This window comes from Quercus lobata, chromosome 6 (assembly GCF_001633185.2).
Source record: "Quercus lobata isolate SW786 chromosome 6, ValleyOak3.0 Primary Assembly, whole genome shotgun sequence".
NCBI lineage: Eukaryota > Viridiplantae > Streptophyta > Magnoliopsida > Fagales > Fagaceae > Quercus > Quercus lobata.
The window spans coordinates 12,765,749-12,785,143 of NC_044909.1; the positions used below are offsets into that span (position 1 = coordinate 12,765,749).

General features: G+C 35.5%; 2 protein-coding genes across 2 annotated transcripts; one reads left to right on the forward strand and one right to left on the reverse strand.

The window, feature by feature from the left end:
- Positions 1-615: 615 nt before the first annotated feature.
- LOC115993873 (peroxidase 40) lies at positions 616-2,716 on the forward strand. The gene is made up of 4 exons (XM_031117854.1): positions 616-938; positions 1,421-1,612; positions 1,915-2,080; positions 2,186-2,716. Exons 1-4 carry the CDS (start codon positions 699-701, stop codon positions 2,584-2,586), a joined length of 999 nt encoding a protein of 332 aa, XP_030973714.1. The 5' UTR covers positions 616-698; the 3' UTR covers positions 2,587-2,716.
- Positions 2,717-3,023: 307 nt separating this feature from the next.
- LOC115949848 (flowering time control protein FCA) lies at positions 3,024-17,576 on the reverse strand. The gene is made up of 20 exons (XM_031067118.1): positions 17,569-17,576; positions 15,881-16,542; positions 15,111-15,181; positions 14,926-15,004; positions 10,627-10,709; positions 10,494-10,545; positions 8,772-8,839; positions 8,521-8,587; positions 7,998-8,077; positions 7,846-7,910; positions 7,497-7,556; positions 7,203-7,365; positions 6,222-6,305; positions 5,570-6,139; positions 4,855-5,058; positions 4,578-4,772; positions 4,447-4,485; positions 4,077-4,142; positions 3,950-3,995; positions 3,024-3,455 (listed from the first exon to the last, which is right to left on the reverse strand). Exons 1-20 carry the CDS (start codon positions 17,574-17,576, stop codon positions 3,448-3,450), a joined length of 2,670 nt encoding a protein of 889 aa, XP_030922978.1. The 3' UTR covers positions 3,024-3,447.
- Between the last annotated feature and the right edge of the window lie 1,819 nt (positions 17,577-19,395).

The window sequence follows — 19,395 nt, forward strand, 5'->3', positions numbered from 1 at the left end:
ATCACTCCTCTTTAAGTATCAAGTGGGCCACACCCCCGTGTTGTGAGTACCTAGGTTTCTTGAGCAATATAAATTCATATTGTGTACCCTAATTTTTTTAATAATGGAATTCATATATATGTTGATTTTGCTCTATTTTCATTAACATTGCTTAGATCAGAAATATTCAACCAATAAAAAAAAAAGATCTCTAAAAACTGTAGACAAGAAGAACGATGGACCTAAATTAACTAATACCATTTGTGGTATAACTCAAATTGTCACAGGTTAGAGAGAGTCTGAACATAACAAACAAATGAAATCAGTATTATTTCCATGTGACACTCAGGAACGCCTTAATGGGATTGAACTGTCCTCAAAAAAAAAAAAAAAAATACCATAGCTTTCTCACACACACAAAAGGAAACTTTATAGCATCAATTCTAAGTTTTATGGAAAACAAGAAAACAGAAAATGGGAAAGCATGAAGGAGCACATGGCATTAGGTGTGTATATGCTCATCATACACTGACCTCTTCTTCTGCTTGACCATGTCTTCTAATGCTCAACCACACCGACCTTCCATGACCCAGTAGTCTCATTGTTACCAAAACACTGCCAAGCAACTTCTATAAAAGAAGCTTTCACTACCCCAACTCAAACCCCACCTCAAATATCAGTTTATATCCTGCACTGTTACCAGTTTCTAGGCTTATAAGATGTCCAAGTACTTTGCTTTTTGTTTGGTGATGCTTAAGCTTGCAATGGCATTTGCAAACACACCAAACTCCTTGAAAGATGAAGCATTTGTTGAAGTTTCTTTAAGTTTTGGCATATACCTAAACATTTGCCCAGAAGCTGAGGCCATTATCTTTTCTTGGGTTGCAAAGGCAGTCTCAGAGGATCCAAGAATGGCAGCCTCGCTGCTACGTCTTCACTTCCATGATTGCTTTGTTAATGCAAGTCATCTTTAATCTATGTCATTCATATTTGTTTTTCTACTTTATAAAGTAGGATAATAAAAAAATAAAAAAAATCCTTCAAATTCAAAAAGTTCTATTTCCATCCTTGAAATTTTAAAATATTCTACCTTTTGCTTTTGTGCCCACTCCATGCTAAAGTTTTAAGGATAAAATTAAATTTTAGATGACATTTCAAAGAAAAAAAATAAACCTTAAATTATATCTTCTCTTTTTTCCTAAATATTGTTTAGGTTCTTTTTCATCCCTAAAATATGTATTATGTTAGACATGCTGGCAAAAAATTAACGTAAGTGAATGAAAGGACAAAATGAGTTTGTTTTAAATTTCCAAAATCGAAATAGATTTATTTTAAAATTTTAGGGATGAAAATAGAACTATAATATATTTCAAGGACAAAAAAAGAATAGTCTTGCCTTTAGAGTGACCTGTGGACATAATGTGTGTAGTGAATTTGGCAGGGGTGTGATGCTTCGGTGTTGCTGGATGACACAGACAATTTTGTTGGAGAGAAAACTGCAGCTCCAAACTTGAATTCCTTGAGGGGGTTTGAAGTAATAGACGCCATCAAGTCTGAGCTAGAAGCTGTTTGTCCTCAAATTGTTTCTTGTGCTGACATTCTTGCAACTGCTGCCAGAGACTCTGTTATTCTGGTGTGTGCTCAAAGTTGTGTGATTTTATCAGTGACTATTAGGAATGTTACAAATTTTACTACATAAATCTTAAAATTGGTATGTCAACTTTTAAACACAAGGGGAAAAAAAAAAGTAATTCATAAATTTATGTTATTGCTGTGATACTAAACCACTTTTATTGCTACGTCAATTTGTAAACTTTTATATAATAAAAATTGTAGCAACTTTATCATTTTCTTAACTCTTTTATCAATTAGTTATGCTTATGTCTAAGTCCATAATAAAAATGAGTTTGTGCCAATTTGGGTTCTAATTTACAGTCAGGAGGACCCAGTTGGGAAGTCCAAACAGGAAGGAGGGACAGCTTGAGTGCAAGCAAAGAAGCAGCAAACAACAACATCCCAGGCCCAAATTCTACTGTGGCAACTCTTGTGGCCAAGTTTGAGAATGTAGGCCTCTCGCTCAATGATATGGTGGCCCTCTCGGGTAATAACATCTTGTCTTTGTTAATCATTCGTTCTTAATTATATCGGTCTATAAAAGTAGGAAGTGATTGTTTGCTCAGAAACTCAACTATTATTCCTTTGGTAGGTGCACACACAATAGGCAAAGCCCGATGCTCAACATTCAGTACTCGACTACAAGGAATCAACCAAAATGGTCCAGACGTCAATCTGGATTTCATTGCCTCACTGCAACAGCTTTGTTCAGGATCCGACAGCGCCACAACACTAGCACATCTAGACCTCGTAACTCCAGCAACGTTCGATAACCAATACTATGTTAACCTTATTTCTGGAGAGGGATTGCTTCAATCTGACCAGGTTCTTTTTAGTGGTGATGAACAAACTCGTCAAATAGTGGAAACCTACGCAGAGGACCCATTTGTCTTCTTTGAGGACTTCAAGAATTCTATGTTAAAAATGGGAAGCATAGGGGCACTAACAGGGTCAAGTGGTGAGATACGCAGGAACTGTAGGACTATCAATTAAATTTGGCTTATTGAAGTAACCTCATTATGCAGAGGCATCATGGCATGTCTAATCTGTGCTACTACAGATGCTTATCTTAGTTTATGGAAATGGTAATGAAATAAATAACTAGTTATTTAGTTGTCTGCTATCGCTTTGCAATCTAAAAACAGAAAGAAAGAGGTGACCTCTGGTGCATGATATTTGGCTAACGTTAATTAAGTACCCATCACAACTTGATTATATCGTTTTTAAATCCATCCTTTTTCACTTACCAATTGCCACCATAAAACCCTAGGCTTTGCCATCACAAACTTTAGATTATGCCACAGAACTACCAAAGATTAAAGTTATCTATGTCGTGCTAGATACTTTGATTTGGCAAGAAAACTAAATACTTATATACTGATTAATACGGGGTGTACCATTTCAGAATTACCACTACACCTGAGCCCCAATACAGTCAATATAGACCAGTATTACATTTTGTGAATCGGCTGGTAAGGTATTAATAACATTGGTAAAGGTTCATAAAGCATATGCGAAGTACAGTTTAAGCTAAGATTATGATTATGGCAATATATTACGTTAGACAAAAATAACATTCTAACTACTCGGTGAAGGCAATCAATTGCCCTATGAACTAACGGCACACGGGCTTAAATCACTGAGCCACTTCATGTGAGACAGTAAAACCTCACAATAAAGAGTAGATAACTGAAGGCTCAATAAAACTGTTTATCGCATTATACATTCCTTTGTTGAAGAAGTTGCCTGCCTTAGCCTTCGAGAGAGTTGATACAGGTGTTTTGGCTCAGTATCCCCAAACAGCTACACTTCTTCCCCATGTGCCACCTTGAGTTCCATTTCTACTCCACCACCTCAAGTTCCTGAAGACGAAAATGTTCATAACAATGTCAGTAGGTTTCTTTTTTTGCTAAATATGTCAGTAGTTTAGACAAGTACAGTGCATATATTGTAATCTTAAGAAGTGAAGAAATAGCAGGTAAAATTTTCCCAACCATTTTGCTCTTATCAGGAGGAGATGCTATTTGACTTATAGATTATGAAATTAACTACTATCAATTCCAAACCCCCACCTCCCCAAACCACCCTTGCCATTTGGCCCAAAGGACATTGGTCCTCCACCCTTTTTGCGGGTCTTCTTTTCTCTCTCAATAACCACCTCATAAAAATTGGGTTCGATAAAGCCATAGGCACCTAAAATCCCATGATGGGAAAATCTAGTAATATGGTTGCTTCCAAATTTAACCCAAAAATGGGGTAAAAATGAAATCATGAATCTCAATGGCCTAAAAATATTTTGGGTTGCAAAGATAATTTCCAAAGCAAAATCAGACAAGTAAAAATAAACTCTTAGAACCTGTTGGCTTATTCTTCCACATCCACTCCTGAGAAGCCTGAAAGCCCTGCAGAAGATGCAGACAATTAGAATTAGACTGAGGCCACAGAGAGAACTCAGAGCACAGGCAACATGTGACGACAGATACCTGTTGGAAACGTGCAGGATCACTGACTGAACCAGGTGCTGCCTGTAGTTGTGTATAACCAAGTTCCTGCAAAGCCAAAAGATCCCAAGAGTACATAAGTATCTGTGTAGAACCACATATGGAAAGCTCTACTTAACAGTATAGTCACTGTAGTAATATTAAATAAAAAATATTCTTGATAAACATTGTTGACCACTTCTTAACCGAAGTTAGACCAGTTCTCTAACTAAAGATTTCATACACACTTGATTCTCCAGATGGTACAAGACACCAAACACGTTCTTCCAGGATCCCATTAGCTTTTCAAAGCCTAGTTCTAAATAAGGCATCATTGTATAAAGTAAAATCTTTCTGCAAAGGTGAAATTTACCTGGACATTTTGGTGACCTGTTACTCCAGAAGCTTGGTACTGAGATTCCAAATTATATAGTTAGCAAAGGAAAAATTAAGAATATTGATTTTTATTTATTTATTTTTTAAAATTGTGTTTAAGGCACCGACCGATGATGAGAAATTAGGCTGCTGTATCTGCTGGTGGTGGTGGAGTTGTGGTTGAAGATGAGCTGGAAGCTGCACCTGCTGCGTTTGTGTGACTTGTTGGGCAGATAAAACTTGGGGGTGTGACTGGGTTTGAGGCTGTTGAACTAACAATTTTTGTTTCTGTTCAAACAGCACCAACTCTTCAGGTTTCTCCCACTACAAGTTCATTTAAGCAAATGTCAGTCACATAAATGGTGGACAAATCCCAACAGTAAAGCAAGGCTGATAAAAATCTCACCCGGCTTTCACCCGTGACACTATTATAATAGTAGTTGTATCCATCAGGGGAGGTGTGCTCTGTCCAATTACATTTTACAGGAGCCATAGCCTGGTTTATTACTGGTACGGCAGGAGCAGCAGATTTCACAGAAGGCGCATCAGCAGCTGATGAAGTAGCAGGGGTGCTGGCCACTGTCTGTTGTACAATCCCACCCCACTGAGACTGCAGGTCCAAATGACATTCTCAGCATACAATCTTTAAGAGTTTATAAAAACAATTACAAAAGAGCATTCCAACGATAAAATTCTACAGACAACCCCAAAGGGTAGCACAATCAGTTAGGCACCATGCCTCATAAAACAGAGGCGACTAGGTTGAATCTCTCTACAGAGAAAAGATGAGTAGAGGATGAAAACTGTCAAAATTGAAAAAGAAACTAGTCTTGAGTTCAGAAGCAGTCAGTCAGATGATAGACATGAGACAGATATGTCAAAGATCCATGATACACCAATAGTGGGTTGCATTTAAAAAATACATCCCATGATTAAAAAAGAGCAATATGAATAAATACTAAGTTTCATTTAAAACAGGTTAACAAAGTAATAAGACAATCAAGTTATCATTTAAGCAGTACTCTTAACTCCTAATCTTATGATAGCACAAATGTAGTTCTCCAACAATTACGATATGCTTCCAGCATACCTAACCAATCACTTGCTCTAATCCTGAATACCTGCTGTTTATTAGGCTGAGAACTCTGTTGCTGATTTGATGGTTGCATCAGCTGTAACTGTTGTTGCAATTGGGAGAATGCTTGCTGAGACGACTGAAAGCTTGCCTGCAGAGTTTGTGTCTGTTGTGACAACATCTGAGCTAACTGAGAAGGAGGCTGCTGAAGATGTTGAAGTTGCTGCGGAACAGGAGCAGGAAGCTGCTGTTGATTTGTGACAGTAGACACAGAATGAGGTTGTAAGTTAACATCCAAAGGAGCCTGTAGTGTTGTCGCAGAAGAGGCAGTCTGCTGAACCTGAGGCTGAGAAACAGAATACTGTCCACCCAAACCAAGTAAATGTTGTGATGGTAGTGCTTGACTGAAGGGTGTTTGACCAGCAGAATGAGGGAGCTGTGGCTGACCAAGCTGCTGTAGTGATGCAAGCGGTGTTTGCATTTGAGAGTATGATGCTGGAGTTTGAGGGTGTGATTGAAGGGAAGGTGGCAAGTGCTGTGGTGACTGCATAGGCTTCTGGAATGGTGCCATTTGCTGGCTGACCGGTGGAACTTGAGGTTTAGACTGGTTAAAACTCTGAAAAAATTTTGGAATGAAATTACTGATTGTTTTGGAAGAACCAGGTAGACAATGAAGACAAAAAATTAACATCATATACCTGTTGCGATGTTGAAGATGATGTAACTGCCTGTCCCAAAAGGGAACCATCGGGAGGGCCACCAAAGCCACTTGAAGGACCACCCTGAAAATTTTCCAAGAATAGTTAGTAAAAGAAACTTGCAGTATTACAGAAATAATACCAAAAAAAAGATACATGTAACCAATACATTGTAAGAAAATAGAATAAGAAGAAACTACATTGCAGACAGAACATGGAAACACAATTAATAAACTATCCAATCAAAGAATCTGTGCTATCATGAGAAGTGTTATGTCCACAACATTTTCACAACACTTTCACAACAAATCTTAGGTGGCAGGTTGTTACTGGTTTTAATTTGAACCTTATCACTGAAATTACTTTCTTGTCCACCAGTAACAGCAAATAACAATTTGTTACTTAGGATTTGTTATGAAAGTGTTATGGACATAGCATTGCTCATGATTAAAAGGCCACATAAGCTGCAGATTAACTATAGGAAGAGAGAGAAAGCTAAATGCCCCTCATACCGGTCTTTAGAGAACACTTGCATCATAGGTGAACCATAAAATATCAGTTTTGGAGTTGGGAGGCCTTAAACTTATGTAAAGCCATTGCAGAGAAAAAAAATAAAACCCCAAAAAAAATTGAAGCAGTAACAGACCAGCCAAGCACACAGTTTATTTTTATCCCAACACTCGGGTAAATAGCTCATGCCTAAATGCAGTGAGGCAAAAAATAAAATAGTATTTCAGTACAATTTCTTTATTTTTATTATTTTCTAGACCGTTTTAAATTTTGTTTTTGTTTTTTTTTTTTTTTTTTTGGGCAGAGGGGAATGAAACTCTGTAGTTTGCAGTAGACTTTCTTTGGAAACCAACTACTTAAGTCACCAAAAATCATTTAGACAATCTATCCCAGTATACCTAGTCAGAGAAGCAAGACTCCTAAAAAAAGCAATCACACTACGGTCTAACAAGAATCAAATTTTTTTCTTACCGGATTCAATGGCAATGCCATGTCACGAGACCTAGGAGGGAACTGACCCCCAAAGCCACGAAAATCGGTATTAGAAGGTGGCCTTACATTGGGTGGACTCATTGGATGCCAAGCATTAGGTGGAATTCGATCACCCATAGGGTCACCAAAATTTTGTGAAGGTCTGCCAAGGGGCATGAAAATAGAAGTGAGCAGAGATAAATACAATACCAAAAGCAAGAAGAAATAAGGCATAAATTTCACTAGAGTATGTGGAGAAAGGTTTGGGGGGATGAAGTTTGAGGTTTGAAATACCTAGGCCCTAATGTTTGAAATTGAGGACCTAAACCCGGACCTCCAAGTGCAGGACCACCCCTGAAAAAGAGAAATTGAAAAAAAGTCAAAATTTGGTTTTAGGGAATCCATCTGTGAGCAACATAGATAGGATTAGTCCAAAGTTAATGTGAAGTAGAAGCTGAACTTAAAAACAACAATATATCAGGTCCCTCCATTGCCAAAGTCCAACATAAGAAAGGTTGACCAAATGCAAAAGAAAAAAAGAGAAAGCCCAAATCCCACCCCCCCCCCAAAAAAAAATTAAATAAATAAATAAATAAAAAGCAATTGCAGATAAAAACTGAAGCTAAGGTTTAGATATCAAAACCTTGAATCTCCAGGTCTAGGCCTCTTAGGATCAGCAAAGCGGACAGTTAACGGTTGTTCACAACCCTAAGAAGAAGCAGAAAAAAAAACCATAAGCTCTAATAAGATAATCTGAAAACAGAATATTACTAGGTGTAAAGAGAGAACACTAACTCTCATAGTATAGATTCCATTAAGAGCATTTATAGCTGCCATTGCCATGTCTCTGTGAGAGTATTTTACAAAACCACATCCTACAAAATAAGTGAAACAAAAATATCAGTAACCAAAAAAAAAGGAGCATTCAGGTTGTTCAGACCAAAAAAATTATGAAAAGGAATTTTTTTTTTTTTTTAAGTCACTACACTTAAAAGAAACAACATATGTGCTGTGCTTTTACAGGAAAAAAAAAAAAACCCTGCTATTATAATTTAAAAAATAGACAAACAATATCAACCAGTTCATACTTTCTTACAAACATAATTAATCAAATGGCCACCATACCTCTAGTTTTAATCTAATTCCTACATGCTTTTATCAAAAATAAAAATTATCTTAGTCAAATATAAATCAAATTAAAATTTAATTTATAAATAAGGGATACTATAATACAGCAAAAGAATTGAGTGTCAGAAATCCTTCAACCAATTCAAACCATTTTTTTTTTCTAAAAAAGGGATAAGATTAGAGGACACACCACGACTCTGCTTCATATTATCACGCATCAGGTAAACATCTTCTACTCTGCCATACTTGGAAAAAATCTGATAAAAGACATCATCAATTATTAGATATGAAACAACAGAAACTTCCAATTAAATTTACACTACATATGGTAAAATTTGGAAGGGAAGAGTTTTAAGTTTCCTTCATGTCAAGCTGAGAAAAAATTTTGCATATGAAGTATTAATCTTAGGAAAGGACAGCTTAATTGATGGATTGACATACTTCCTCAACTTCCGTTTCTGTGGCTTGTTTGTTCATTGATCCTACAAACAATTTGTACTCAACCGCACCTACCACATAAAGCAATTATTTCAGCAATAGAAAAATTTGATGGTTTTTAAGACAAATGCATGTTCACAATCACGCATAAAGAACCTTTAAGAAAAATATTTCCCCCAAGAATGTCCAATTTATACTTCTAGTCATATAATGAAAATTAATGTCAATACAAGGGTTTTTTTTTTTTTGGGGGGGGGGGGGGGGGGGGGGGGGGAAGACATAAAATAATATGCATACTAACATGTCTGAAGACAGACTCACATAGCTCAATCTACGTTCAAAACCCCATTAATTACGAATACAAAATGCTAGTGAACTATGTCCCAGGCTTTTTCCATGTTTGACTAGTAGAACGTAACACATTCTAAGAGAATTTATTACAAAAATAAATAAATATTAAGACTTCTAATTAATAATACTCCCCTTATCAACATTCCATGTGTACAAGCAAAACCAATAAAGAAGAAAAAGTACAATGAACCTATTTTTTTTTCTTTTTTCTTTTTTTGAGTCAGAGAAAGTTATGTCCCCCTGTTAAAATCTTATATATATATATATATATATATAGGAAAAGGAATATTAACTGTCCAACACAATCCCATAACATGACACTCAAGTGTTTCTTTGGAGAACAGAACATAAAGGTCTTTGTTATTGTAGGATTCCCTCACGCAATAGGTTACCCCTTTTTTTCTTATTTAGGAATTTAAAAAATTATAACATAGGCTACAATTTTGAAGCCCATCCAAGCAAAAGATTAAAGAGCAGTGTTGGTAAAAGGATCAAGCAGAGCTTAAGTGCAAAAGGCAAGCGCGTGCCTAATTTAAGTAAAGAGAACATTTTTCAAATATAATGTATAATACCCTCTAATAAAAATATTTGTAACATATAATAAATAAATTAATAAACTCAAATAAGTAACATATTTTGCCTATTAACTCAAATGGATTGTGCAATTGTACAACATTTGTAAGTTTAAATTTAATGTAAGTTATTTCAGTTACATGGACAATATGATAATAATACTTATCCAAAAAAAAAAAAGACAATATGATAATAACCTAATCATATATTCAAACATAATTTTAAGAAGCACATGACTGTGTTAGCTATGATCAAAAGACAATGACCACAAAACTCAACAATAAATTATCCTGGTCCATGTCTTTTTGGTATGTAAATAAAGAATTAATTGTGAAGTACAAACATCTTAACCTTAGAATAGTTTTGTATAATAAATCAATGCTCTGTGTCATTTCCTTCAAGATCAAGCAATTATTTTTAATAATTCAAAAAAATTATAGCAAAATAATAATAATAATTAAAAAATGCCCAAACATGCTTTGTGCTTATTCAAAAAGCACCAGAAAATCATGCCTGAAGTGTGCTTCATTACATGAGTTTCTTTAATCTAAGCAAAGCAATTAGACCTTAAGGCTTTGAGCTTTAAGCGTGCCTAGGTGCACTTTTAACAACATTGCTATTGAAACACTCCAATTTTGCACAAACATCATATGCCACAATTAGTGCAAGTGTGCAGTATTTCTTTTAAATAACTTGATTGGTCTAACAAACCCAAATATGATTTTTATTAGTACAATTCCATACATAAAATGAAAAGGCACAATTTCTATGAATAGATAATAAAATTTACAAATAATTTACCAAGGCGTTCACGTTCTCCATCAGCATATCTCACTTGTATAGGACCCACTCCCTGGAAAACAAATGAGTGTGTGAAACTACGCCAAATTAGTTTGCATACAAGATTGGAAATTATTCCAGCAAGAAAACTCACCCCAGGAAGAGTATGATGATTGTGTAATGCCCTTATTGCCCTATCAGCTTCATCCGAGGTCGCATATTTTATAAAACAACAGCCTGCATAAGCAAAGAGTTTTTAATCCTGATTTCAAAACATTACTTCTACCCTTCTAACAATCTCAAATACAACAAATTTGAGAGCTTAAACACACACACACACATAGAGGCTAATATCAATTCCAGAGCTTTGTATTATAAGCTTCTGCTGGAGGGAATAAGATTACAAGTAGAAACCATAAATAAGTAGTTTGACTACTACAAAATAGACCAAATGTTTCAATAACAATAAAGAATACTGAATTGACAAAGTGTGATCACAAAATCAAAATCTTTGCCACTCACAGCATGGCATTCCGTCACAAGACTGCTGAACATTAAATAGAAATCCATCAAATTGTTCGCAACAAAACCAAGAAAGCTAAAGATTATAGCACAGATACATCCCAACAAATAAAGACTTAACAATGCCTAAGCTGGCAAACATATACAATCAACTCACAACACCACCCCAAAAATAAAAAACCCTGAACTCCACACTGCAGGTCAAAGATTTACTGCTTTCCTTTGAGCACAAATCCTCAAAACCGAGCTATAAGGAATATTCATTAATACTGATGATGGAAAAAGATAACGAGGAATTATGTGTGCAACAATGGAGATTGATCACACAGAAGCCAAATATTTTGCTTGGAGAGAGAGAGATTCAATCTCTAAATTTAACTACTTCTCTGGAACAAAAGCAGACATTAATTAAACCTCAGCCCAGGGCACCTGGTCATGCAATCACCCAACATTCTTCTTTGGCTCATTTCTTCCAATGACAAACAGAGTTGAAGCAAATAGGCAATGCAGTAATTATTGGCACTAAGCACAACAGATATCCATGTTGCCAAGATACGCAATTATCATAACACCATAATGCGGCTGCAATCCGTGAAGCCTCATTATGCTTATACATACAATCTAACAGAGAAGATGATTTTTATAATGGACTAAGGGTTTCCAAGCATTACACTTCTTTGTGCAATCCAAGCATTGAGTCATTTAAAGAAATTAGCTCAATCTAAATAATACATATTGTTAACTCATCCACAAAGATACATAATAAGAAATCTAAAAGCTATTAGTTATGTTAAAACACATACACACAAGAAACAACCCGACTCCAAAGCCTTAATCATTTGTCAAGAAACAGAACTAGCTAAAAATAAGCTCCTGAGAGTCAAAAAACAGAATCGGCAAGAGTAGGTGCAAAAGAACTCATCATATACAGATCATAACTCTGTTGCTTCGCTTATGCTCCTGAACATCAAACCAATATGTTTACATCAACAAACAGACCATTATTCAGCACATAGGGTTTTGGGCATATCAAGATGGAGAAGGATCATATTCTGACCACTCACAAGAACCATACAAAACAGAAATGTACTCTTGAAGACGACTAGAACTGCTAATATTTTCACCATAGTCACTTGCATTTCTCAGAACAGCACATCTTCCTTTGCTCCATCATGCTAACATCTAATCAAAATTCAAAAATTCAACAAAACTTTATCCCCACCCTACACGCATAACTTAGAGTGCTCACATTCATTTTATTTAGGTCAATAGGCTGTGTAAAGTTTGTACTCTATAGCACAGCCCACATCCATTAACCAAAAAGCATTTGAAAAGACAACCAGTAAGAGTGGATATGAAACAGACTAGCCACAACATAAACTAAATCTTAGGGGCAAGAAGTCAATAAGCATCCAGGAATCATGGCGACAAGGATCTCTTTGTACCAATTCTTTAGAATGAACAACCATGGAGCATTACACACAGAGAATTACACAGTAACTGAACAATCAGCCATTAAATCAAGAAAATTCATGATAAAAAATACAATAATGTCACAGGCACCAAAGTTACAGGAAAACTTTCAAAGGCAAATATCTTTTAATATTGGCATTATCAAACGGGTAGCTTAAAACCAAACCAAGTCTGCACTTGCAAGTATGGAATCTGAAACTTGGACAAAATACACTTCCCCAGTTGTATTGGCAGTGTAAATCTTGGTTAAGCCAATAACGCTCCTTCAACCCCACAATATATATATATATATATATTATTTTTTTTGGCCATAACCCCACAATAACAGAAACAAAAAGAAGAAGAAAGCCTTGGTCCAAAAAGTATGGGGCAGCTACCTTTAAATCTAAAACATACATTCAATGGATACTACATACACACATTATATCTACTGCAGAACCCAAAAAAAAAAACCCCAATCACAGAAAGAATTGACCAAAGCTCCACCACTGTACCATAGAGCGCTTGTTAAATCATCATGGGAGACATACTTGAGCTCTACATATTTAAAAGTCCAAACAGACCCAACAGATATCAACAACGCAAGAATCCAACAATGAGACTATGGCACCTGATGTGCAAATCAACAACATAAAAATTTACGTGAACATCATAACATTAACCAATATGTTGGTCTCCACATACCGGGAATTTGCAAGTTCGGAAACTATTTCCACACGTTGACCCATCATATGAACCCCAAAGTTGACAACAAACAGAAGGAAAAACAATAAAGTTTCACTGAAGAATATCCAAAAGCGTTGATTGCAAGATATCGGCTAATGGTGTTAGGGATTCATTGAGGCCCTAATTTCACCAAGTATTTTGTCAACAGTTACATTCACTCACCTAAGGGCTTCAATAGATCACTGCAGCCATTACATAACAGAGAGAATTTAAACCACAAAGCAACCAAAAACTTGACAATGTCCCTCAGGTATCCAATAGGTAGCAAAACCCACAAACCAAGTTAAAATAACCGATCAACTCTGGTATCAAATCATGCACAAACTTACAAGCATAAAATAGCACTTTCCAACATATGGCACGTACGTCTAACCACTCAATTAATATTGTGGACCAATATTTAAAGATCTATGCACAACGCTGTCTAATAAGTAAATTGTAACACCACAGATTCTAATAACGAATGAAGAAGGACCACCTAATCGCATTTTATTCTAAGACTGAACATACAACTCCACATCACTACACGCTTGCCATGTGCGGAACTCACGATAGCTTAATTTATTAAATCCTTCATTGCACAAACTACTACAAGCAAAACACAACTGAAGAGATAAAATTGATAGGAAACCCCACAAGCCAAAGTTTCTGACTAAAATACTCGCACAAGTAAGCTTCGGTATCAAAATACCACACAAATTTACAAGCATAAATGGCGGTGTCCAAGAAACAGCCCATAAATTTAACAACTCAATAACATTGACCATTGCTCAAAGCGTACTAAGGAAAAAGGCTGGCCTGTAAGTAAGTAGTAGACACCCACATATTCTGATTATTAAGACAACAAAAACATAGCAAACCACCATCACACACCTGCCACATAAAACACGAAATGGATCGCCTTTTTATCACATTAACATCACTGCAAACCCATGATCATGAACAAAAAGAGCCAAATATTCAGCTCTGAGATACTCAAAGCTGATAAAGATATTGAATCCACTCGCTTAATAGAAACAACAACAAAAATAGATAATCACGAGACATCCCTCACACAAGCAACAGGTCCGTAATTCAAAATGTAGCTTTCGGGCAAGTTATCAATACACTCACAAGTCACAGCCCATTAGGCATTACCTCTAACTGCCATCCATCTCTGATAGACAATCCAACTTCAGAACCATTTCACTTAGTTAATATAAAAAACTGATGTAAGACATTCCACACCATTTTAAAGAAGGAACTCCCAGGTTCACCGAGATATGAAAAACCCACACTCTTGGAAATTACAATGTGATTAATTCCATTCAAAAGCAATAATCCAAGTATTTTGTGTTATTCTCTGTACAATAGCTGCACTTCTAAACATCCTGACATAAACAAGCTACAGTAATGGCAATAGACACTCCCATTACAAAAAAAAACAAAAATTGTTGGGTAATGCCACCACCGCTGCAGCCACTATTGCAAAAGCAGGATCTATTTCTCTTCCAAGATCCCAACTGCTATTCAAAAACTGGTTTTTAGTAGGTTTACACATCTTGCCTCCTCCTTGTTTGACAGGACGGACACAAAAAAGGGTCGCAACCAAAACCAACAAGCCCGAAACTTGTTGCAAAACAAACTGAGACGAAAGATGAGCTTACACTTGCTCCCATCAGCCTCTCAGATGACCTGAAATAAGATAGGTACAGATCACAATTATTTCATAGAAATTAGCATCTACACGTACCTTGTTGTTGTCCTGTTCTCTTATCTTTAATCAATGCAACCTCTATAACATTTCCATGATCTTCAAACAGAGGGCGAATCTGACATCAAAATAAGCTTGACATCAACAACATAAAACAATAACACGATAACAGGGCAAAAATAGCATAACAACCATTTTTTTTGTATATGAATTGATTGACTTACATCTTCCTCGGTGGCCGTCCTGGGAACAGATCCAACAAAAAGTTTGGCAAAACTACCGCCATCAAATTGCTCTGAAAAATCCAATACAAACATAAACAAAACAGGAATGAAAAATAAACCAATGAAGATTCCAAGTATACATAGAAACACACAACAAGATGGGGCAAAGAATAGGAAAACAAACAAAAAAATCACAAATAAGAAATGCTGTAACATACTCTTTCCTACAACTTCTCATACCAAACCAACCCACTAGATTGCAAATAGTTCTTCCTTCTAATTCAACCATGAGATCCTATTAACTAACAAAATTAAGATGCATACATTTCCTCGGGTCTTTGTGATACTAATTCTCCTTCTAAAAATATCCAATATTGCATCCCTAGACGTCTTTAATCGTTGAGTTATAAGGCTCTTGGCTCTATTGTTCACAAATCATAATTGAATGGCCCACTTGCATACGTTTTCACAGTACATAAAATCAATTATGACACAAGATCAACCATGTGATTCCAAGCAGTGTAAAAAAAAAAAAAAAAAGCCAACCCCATATCCATCAACAATTAATTAACTCTAAATTAGTACAGTACTGCACCATAACCCCTAGCAATAAATAAATAATCAAATAAACAGTTAAACAAGCACCAAGTACACGCAATAAGCAACATTCAATTCAAACTTTACAGTTAATCCCACAGTTACAATTACAGTTAACACACACAAAAAAAAAAAATATATATATATATATAAATACAAAGAACAAGGCGAACCTGGCGAGCCTCCGCGGCCGGGGAAAGAAAACCCTCGCTTCTGTCCGGAAAGGGGTGGCGGCAACGGCAGCGGCGCCAGTTGCTGATGATTATTGTTATTATCATCATAATTATTAGACCCGAAACCTCCTCCTCCTCCGCCTCCGCCTCCGCCCATGGGCCTAAACCCAGCGGGGCGAAATCCCCCGGGTCCGGTATCGGCACCGCCGGAGCCGGGGGAGAGGCGAGGAGGACTCTCGAAAGGGCGGTGGTTGGCACCGCCGCGGAAGTTATTAGGGCTACGACGGTTATGGTTGTTGGTTAGAGGTCCATCGGAGAAGCGAGAAGGACCTCTAGAGTGACGATAGGGTTGGGAATCGTAATGATTGTTGTGGTTATTGTTGTCGTTGTTGTTGTTGTTGTTGTTGTTGTTGGAGTAACGGTCTGCTCTGTGTCTATCCAGCTTGGCGAATTTTGAATAAAAACCTAGAAATTGGAGAGAGAAAGAGAGAGAGAGAGTGGTGTGGTTGAAAGGCTGAAGGGTGAGAGAGAGTGCAGTGTAGTGGAGAGCTTTTGGTCTTCTTCTTGGTCTTCGTCTTCTTTGTTGCTTGGTGGTATTTGAGTTTTGTGAGTCCTTTTTGACAATTATTAAATAGTGTTGCGAGTTCGGGGAGTTTCTTCTGCTGGGCTTTTACGCGAACTGGGCCTTCCTTTATAGCAAAATTTGCCCATCTTTTTTGCTTTTACTTTTTAGTCTTGATTATAAAAATATTAAATCGGTTTGAATTTTCCTTCTTCTTTTTTTCTTGTTTTTTTGGCTGGGTCTGTCTAAGATGTAGTTTGATGAAATTGAGTTTGGTATAAAAAAATATATATATAATGTTTTGTCCAGTTTCACAACAAATTATAGATTGAAAATTATTACTAATTTTGATATGAGTTTATCATTTAAATTACTTTTTGTCATTAAATACCAACGAAAGTAGGGGAGGTCTTCTTGATATTTACTTGATTTTATAAGTATCATTGGCTGTTATGTTCTCTAAAATGAGTTAAATCCTTGCAAAAAATATCATATTCATGAATATTGAAAATGAATTGTTAAATCTTGATATGACAACTCTTCTATTACTATTGCTTATTAGTTGAATCTTTTATTTATTTGGATGGAGAATGGAGAATGGAGAATGGAATTATTAGTTGCGGAAAAGTGGAAAGATACTTTATTTGTAAACAAACTTATGAAATTCTCTACAGGCTCTAGCAGTCAATTTAATATGATTTGATTGAATAAATAACCAAATTTTACTTATATATTATTTTTAGCTGTTATTTTTTATAAAGTTATAAAGAAAGTACAAGAATAAATTCTTTCTCTTTTATATACTTACCCCAAGTCAATAATGTAACCGCTTAGAATTTATTGTGAAAAGTGTTATAGACATAACAATTTTCTACACACAAAAAAATTGGGAAAAATCATCTAAATTTCTACAAATCTCCATTAACTTAATGTATTTTTATGCATAAATAGTATTAAATCAAAGTCACAAATCAGTATCCTTTATTTTTTTTTTTTTTTTTTTGAGAAATAAATCAGTATCCTTAATAGTGTAGCTATGGGCAACAAAATTGTTAACTATATCGATGGTTACAAACTTTTTCTTTATAATTTGATAATTACAACAAAATGGATGGGGATTTGAAACCTGAACATCTATATTATAAATACTAAAAATTGTCGGTTAAGCAACAAGACTTTTGACTAAATAATTACAAACTTAAGGCACATTTGGTAGACTATAATAAGTACTATAATGTAATAGTTATTTATATGAGTTAGCTATTTATGGCACATATGGTACATTGTAATGATTATTACATAGGAATAAGAATAAGTATTATAAGGAATACATTAAGTTGGAATGTAATAACTATTATTGTTCATTAGTTTGGTGACTATTTAGGAATAGAATCCTGAATATGAATTCACAGTTTAGTAGAGTATAAAAAAAATGTGATTTAAATTATTTTTAAGTCAAATTTCCTAAAATGCACTTTATTTTAGGGTGTTCATAATAGAGCTAATAATTAACAACAAATAAAATTTATTTTCTTTCCTTTTGAAGATGTGGCATCTAATGGTTTTTTAGAAAAAAAAATTTAAAAAGTTATTACATAAAGTGAAGGAATAAATATTCAATACTTTTGATAAATAATAGTTATTTCTCATTTTGAAAAATAGTTATTCATAAGGAATAACTATTCATTATAATAAAAACATAACTAAACAACCGAATAGTTATGCTATAGGAATATCTATTACATTACAATGTCTATTACGATCTACCAAACGTACCCTTAATAGTTTAGTTATATTTTTATTACAGCGAATAGTCATTCCTTATGAATAGCTATTCTTTAAACATAAGGAATAATTATTCCTCTCTAAAAGGATTGTGATAGTTATTCCTTAAGGCATGTTTGGTAAACTGTAATAGACGTTGTAATGTAATAGTTATTTACATGGTTTAGTTATTCTTTAATTTGGTTATGTTTTTATTACAAGGAATAATCATTTCTTATGAATAGTTATTCTTCAAAATGAAAAATAATTATTCATCTTTAAAAGGTTATATTAGCTATTTCTTAGTAAATACAATAATTTCAAAACTTAATATATTTATGTGGGGCCAGAGAGTTTATGACCCCAGCCTATTTCATGTTAAGGCCCAAGGCTTGCACCGAGGAGATACAGGGCCGAGGACGCACCATGAGAGTCAAGGACGGTCTAAGGAAATGGCCGAAGACGAGCTCCTGCTCGGCATGCCATAAATGCCCCTAAAAGGAAGAGTGATCACAGTGCGGAAACAACACAAATAAAAGGCTGACAGTACTACAATAAAGCATTCTGCACCTGACAATACCATACTCTTCAGCTTTTGCAACCTCCCCCCAACCACTCTAGGTATGGGCTGACATGACAAGTCTTAAATCCTAGGAAATTGAACTTACACGTGGACGCTGGTAAAAGGGTAAATGCCCGTATAAAAGGATAAGAGAGGCAGTGAGAGAAGAGGGGGGACAACCCGTCCTCCCAGCCATGGTGTCCTAGAAACAAGGAGAATAAGAAGAGCGTAGAGCTCCCCAGACTCCTTGGACGAGATTCACTGACCGAAGCCAAACCGAACTACCGTCCGGTGACCAAGGCCTAGCCTTTCAAACCCACGCTCTACAAATGATATTGTTTGGACCCTCTTTACGTATAAGCCCAATATTATCTTGGGGTCGTTACGAATCGAGTCCCTACAATTTCTAAATAAACAAAATTTTCATATACATCTAACAATTATAAAAATAAAAAATCATAAAAATAACACATATCTCTCTGAAATTTAAAAATAACAATTTTTAAGAAGATATAATTGTATGAGTAAGAAATTTCCTAAAATAAATGTTAAGTTTCATTCTAAAAAATGGCCTCCAAAGGAACACAAGAGGTTTGACTTGAAGAAGTTTTCATATGAGGAAAGGAA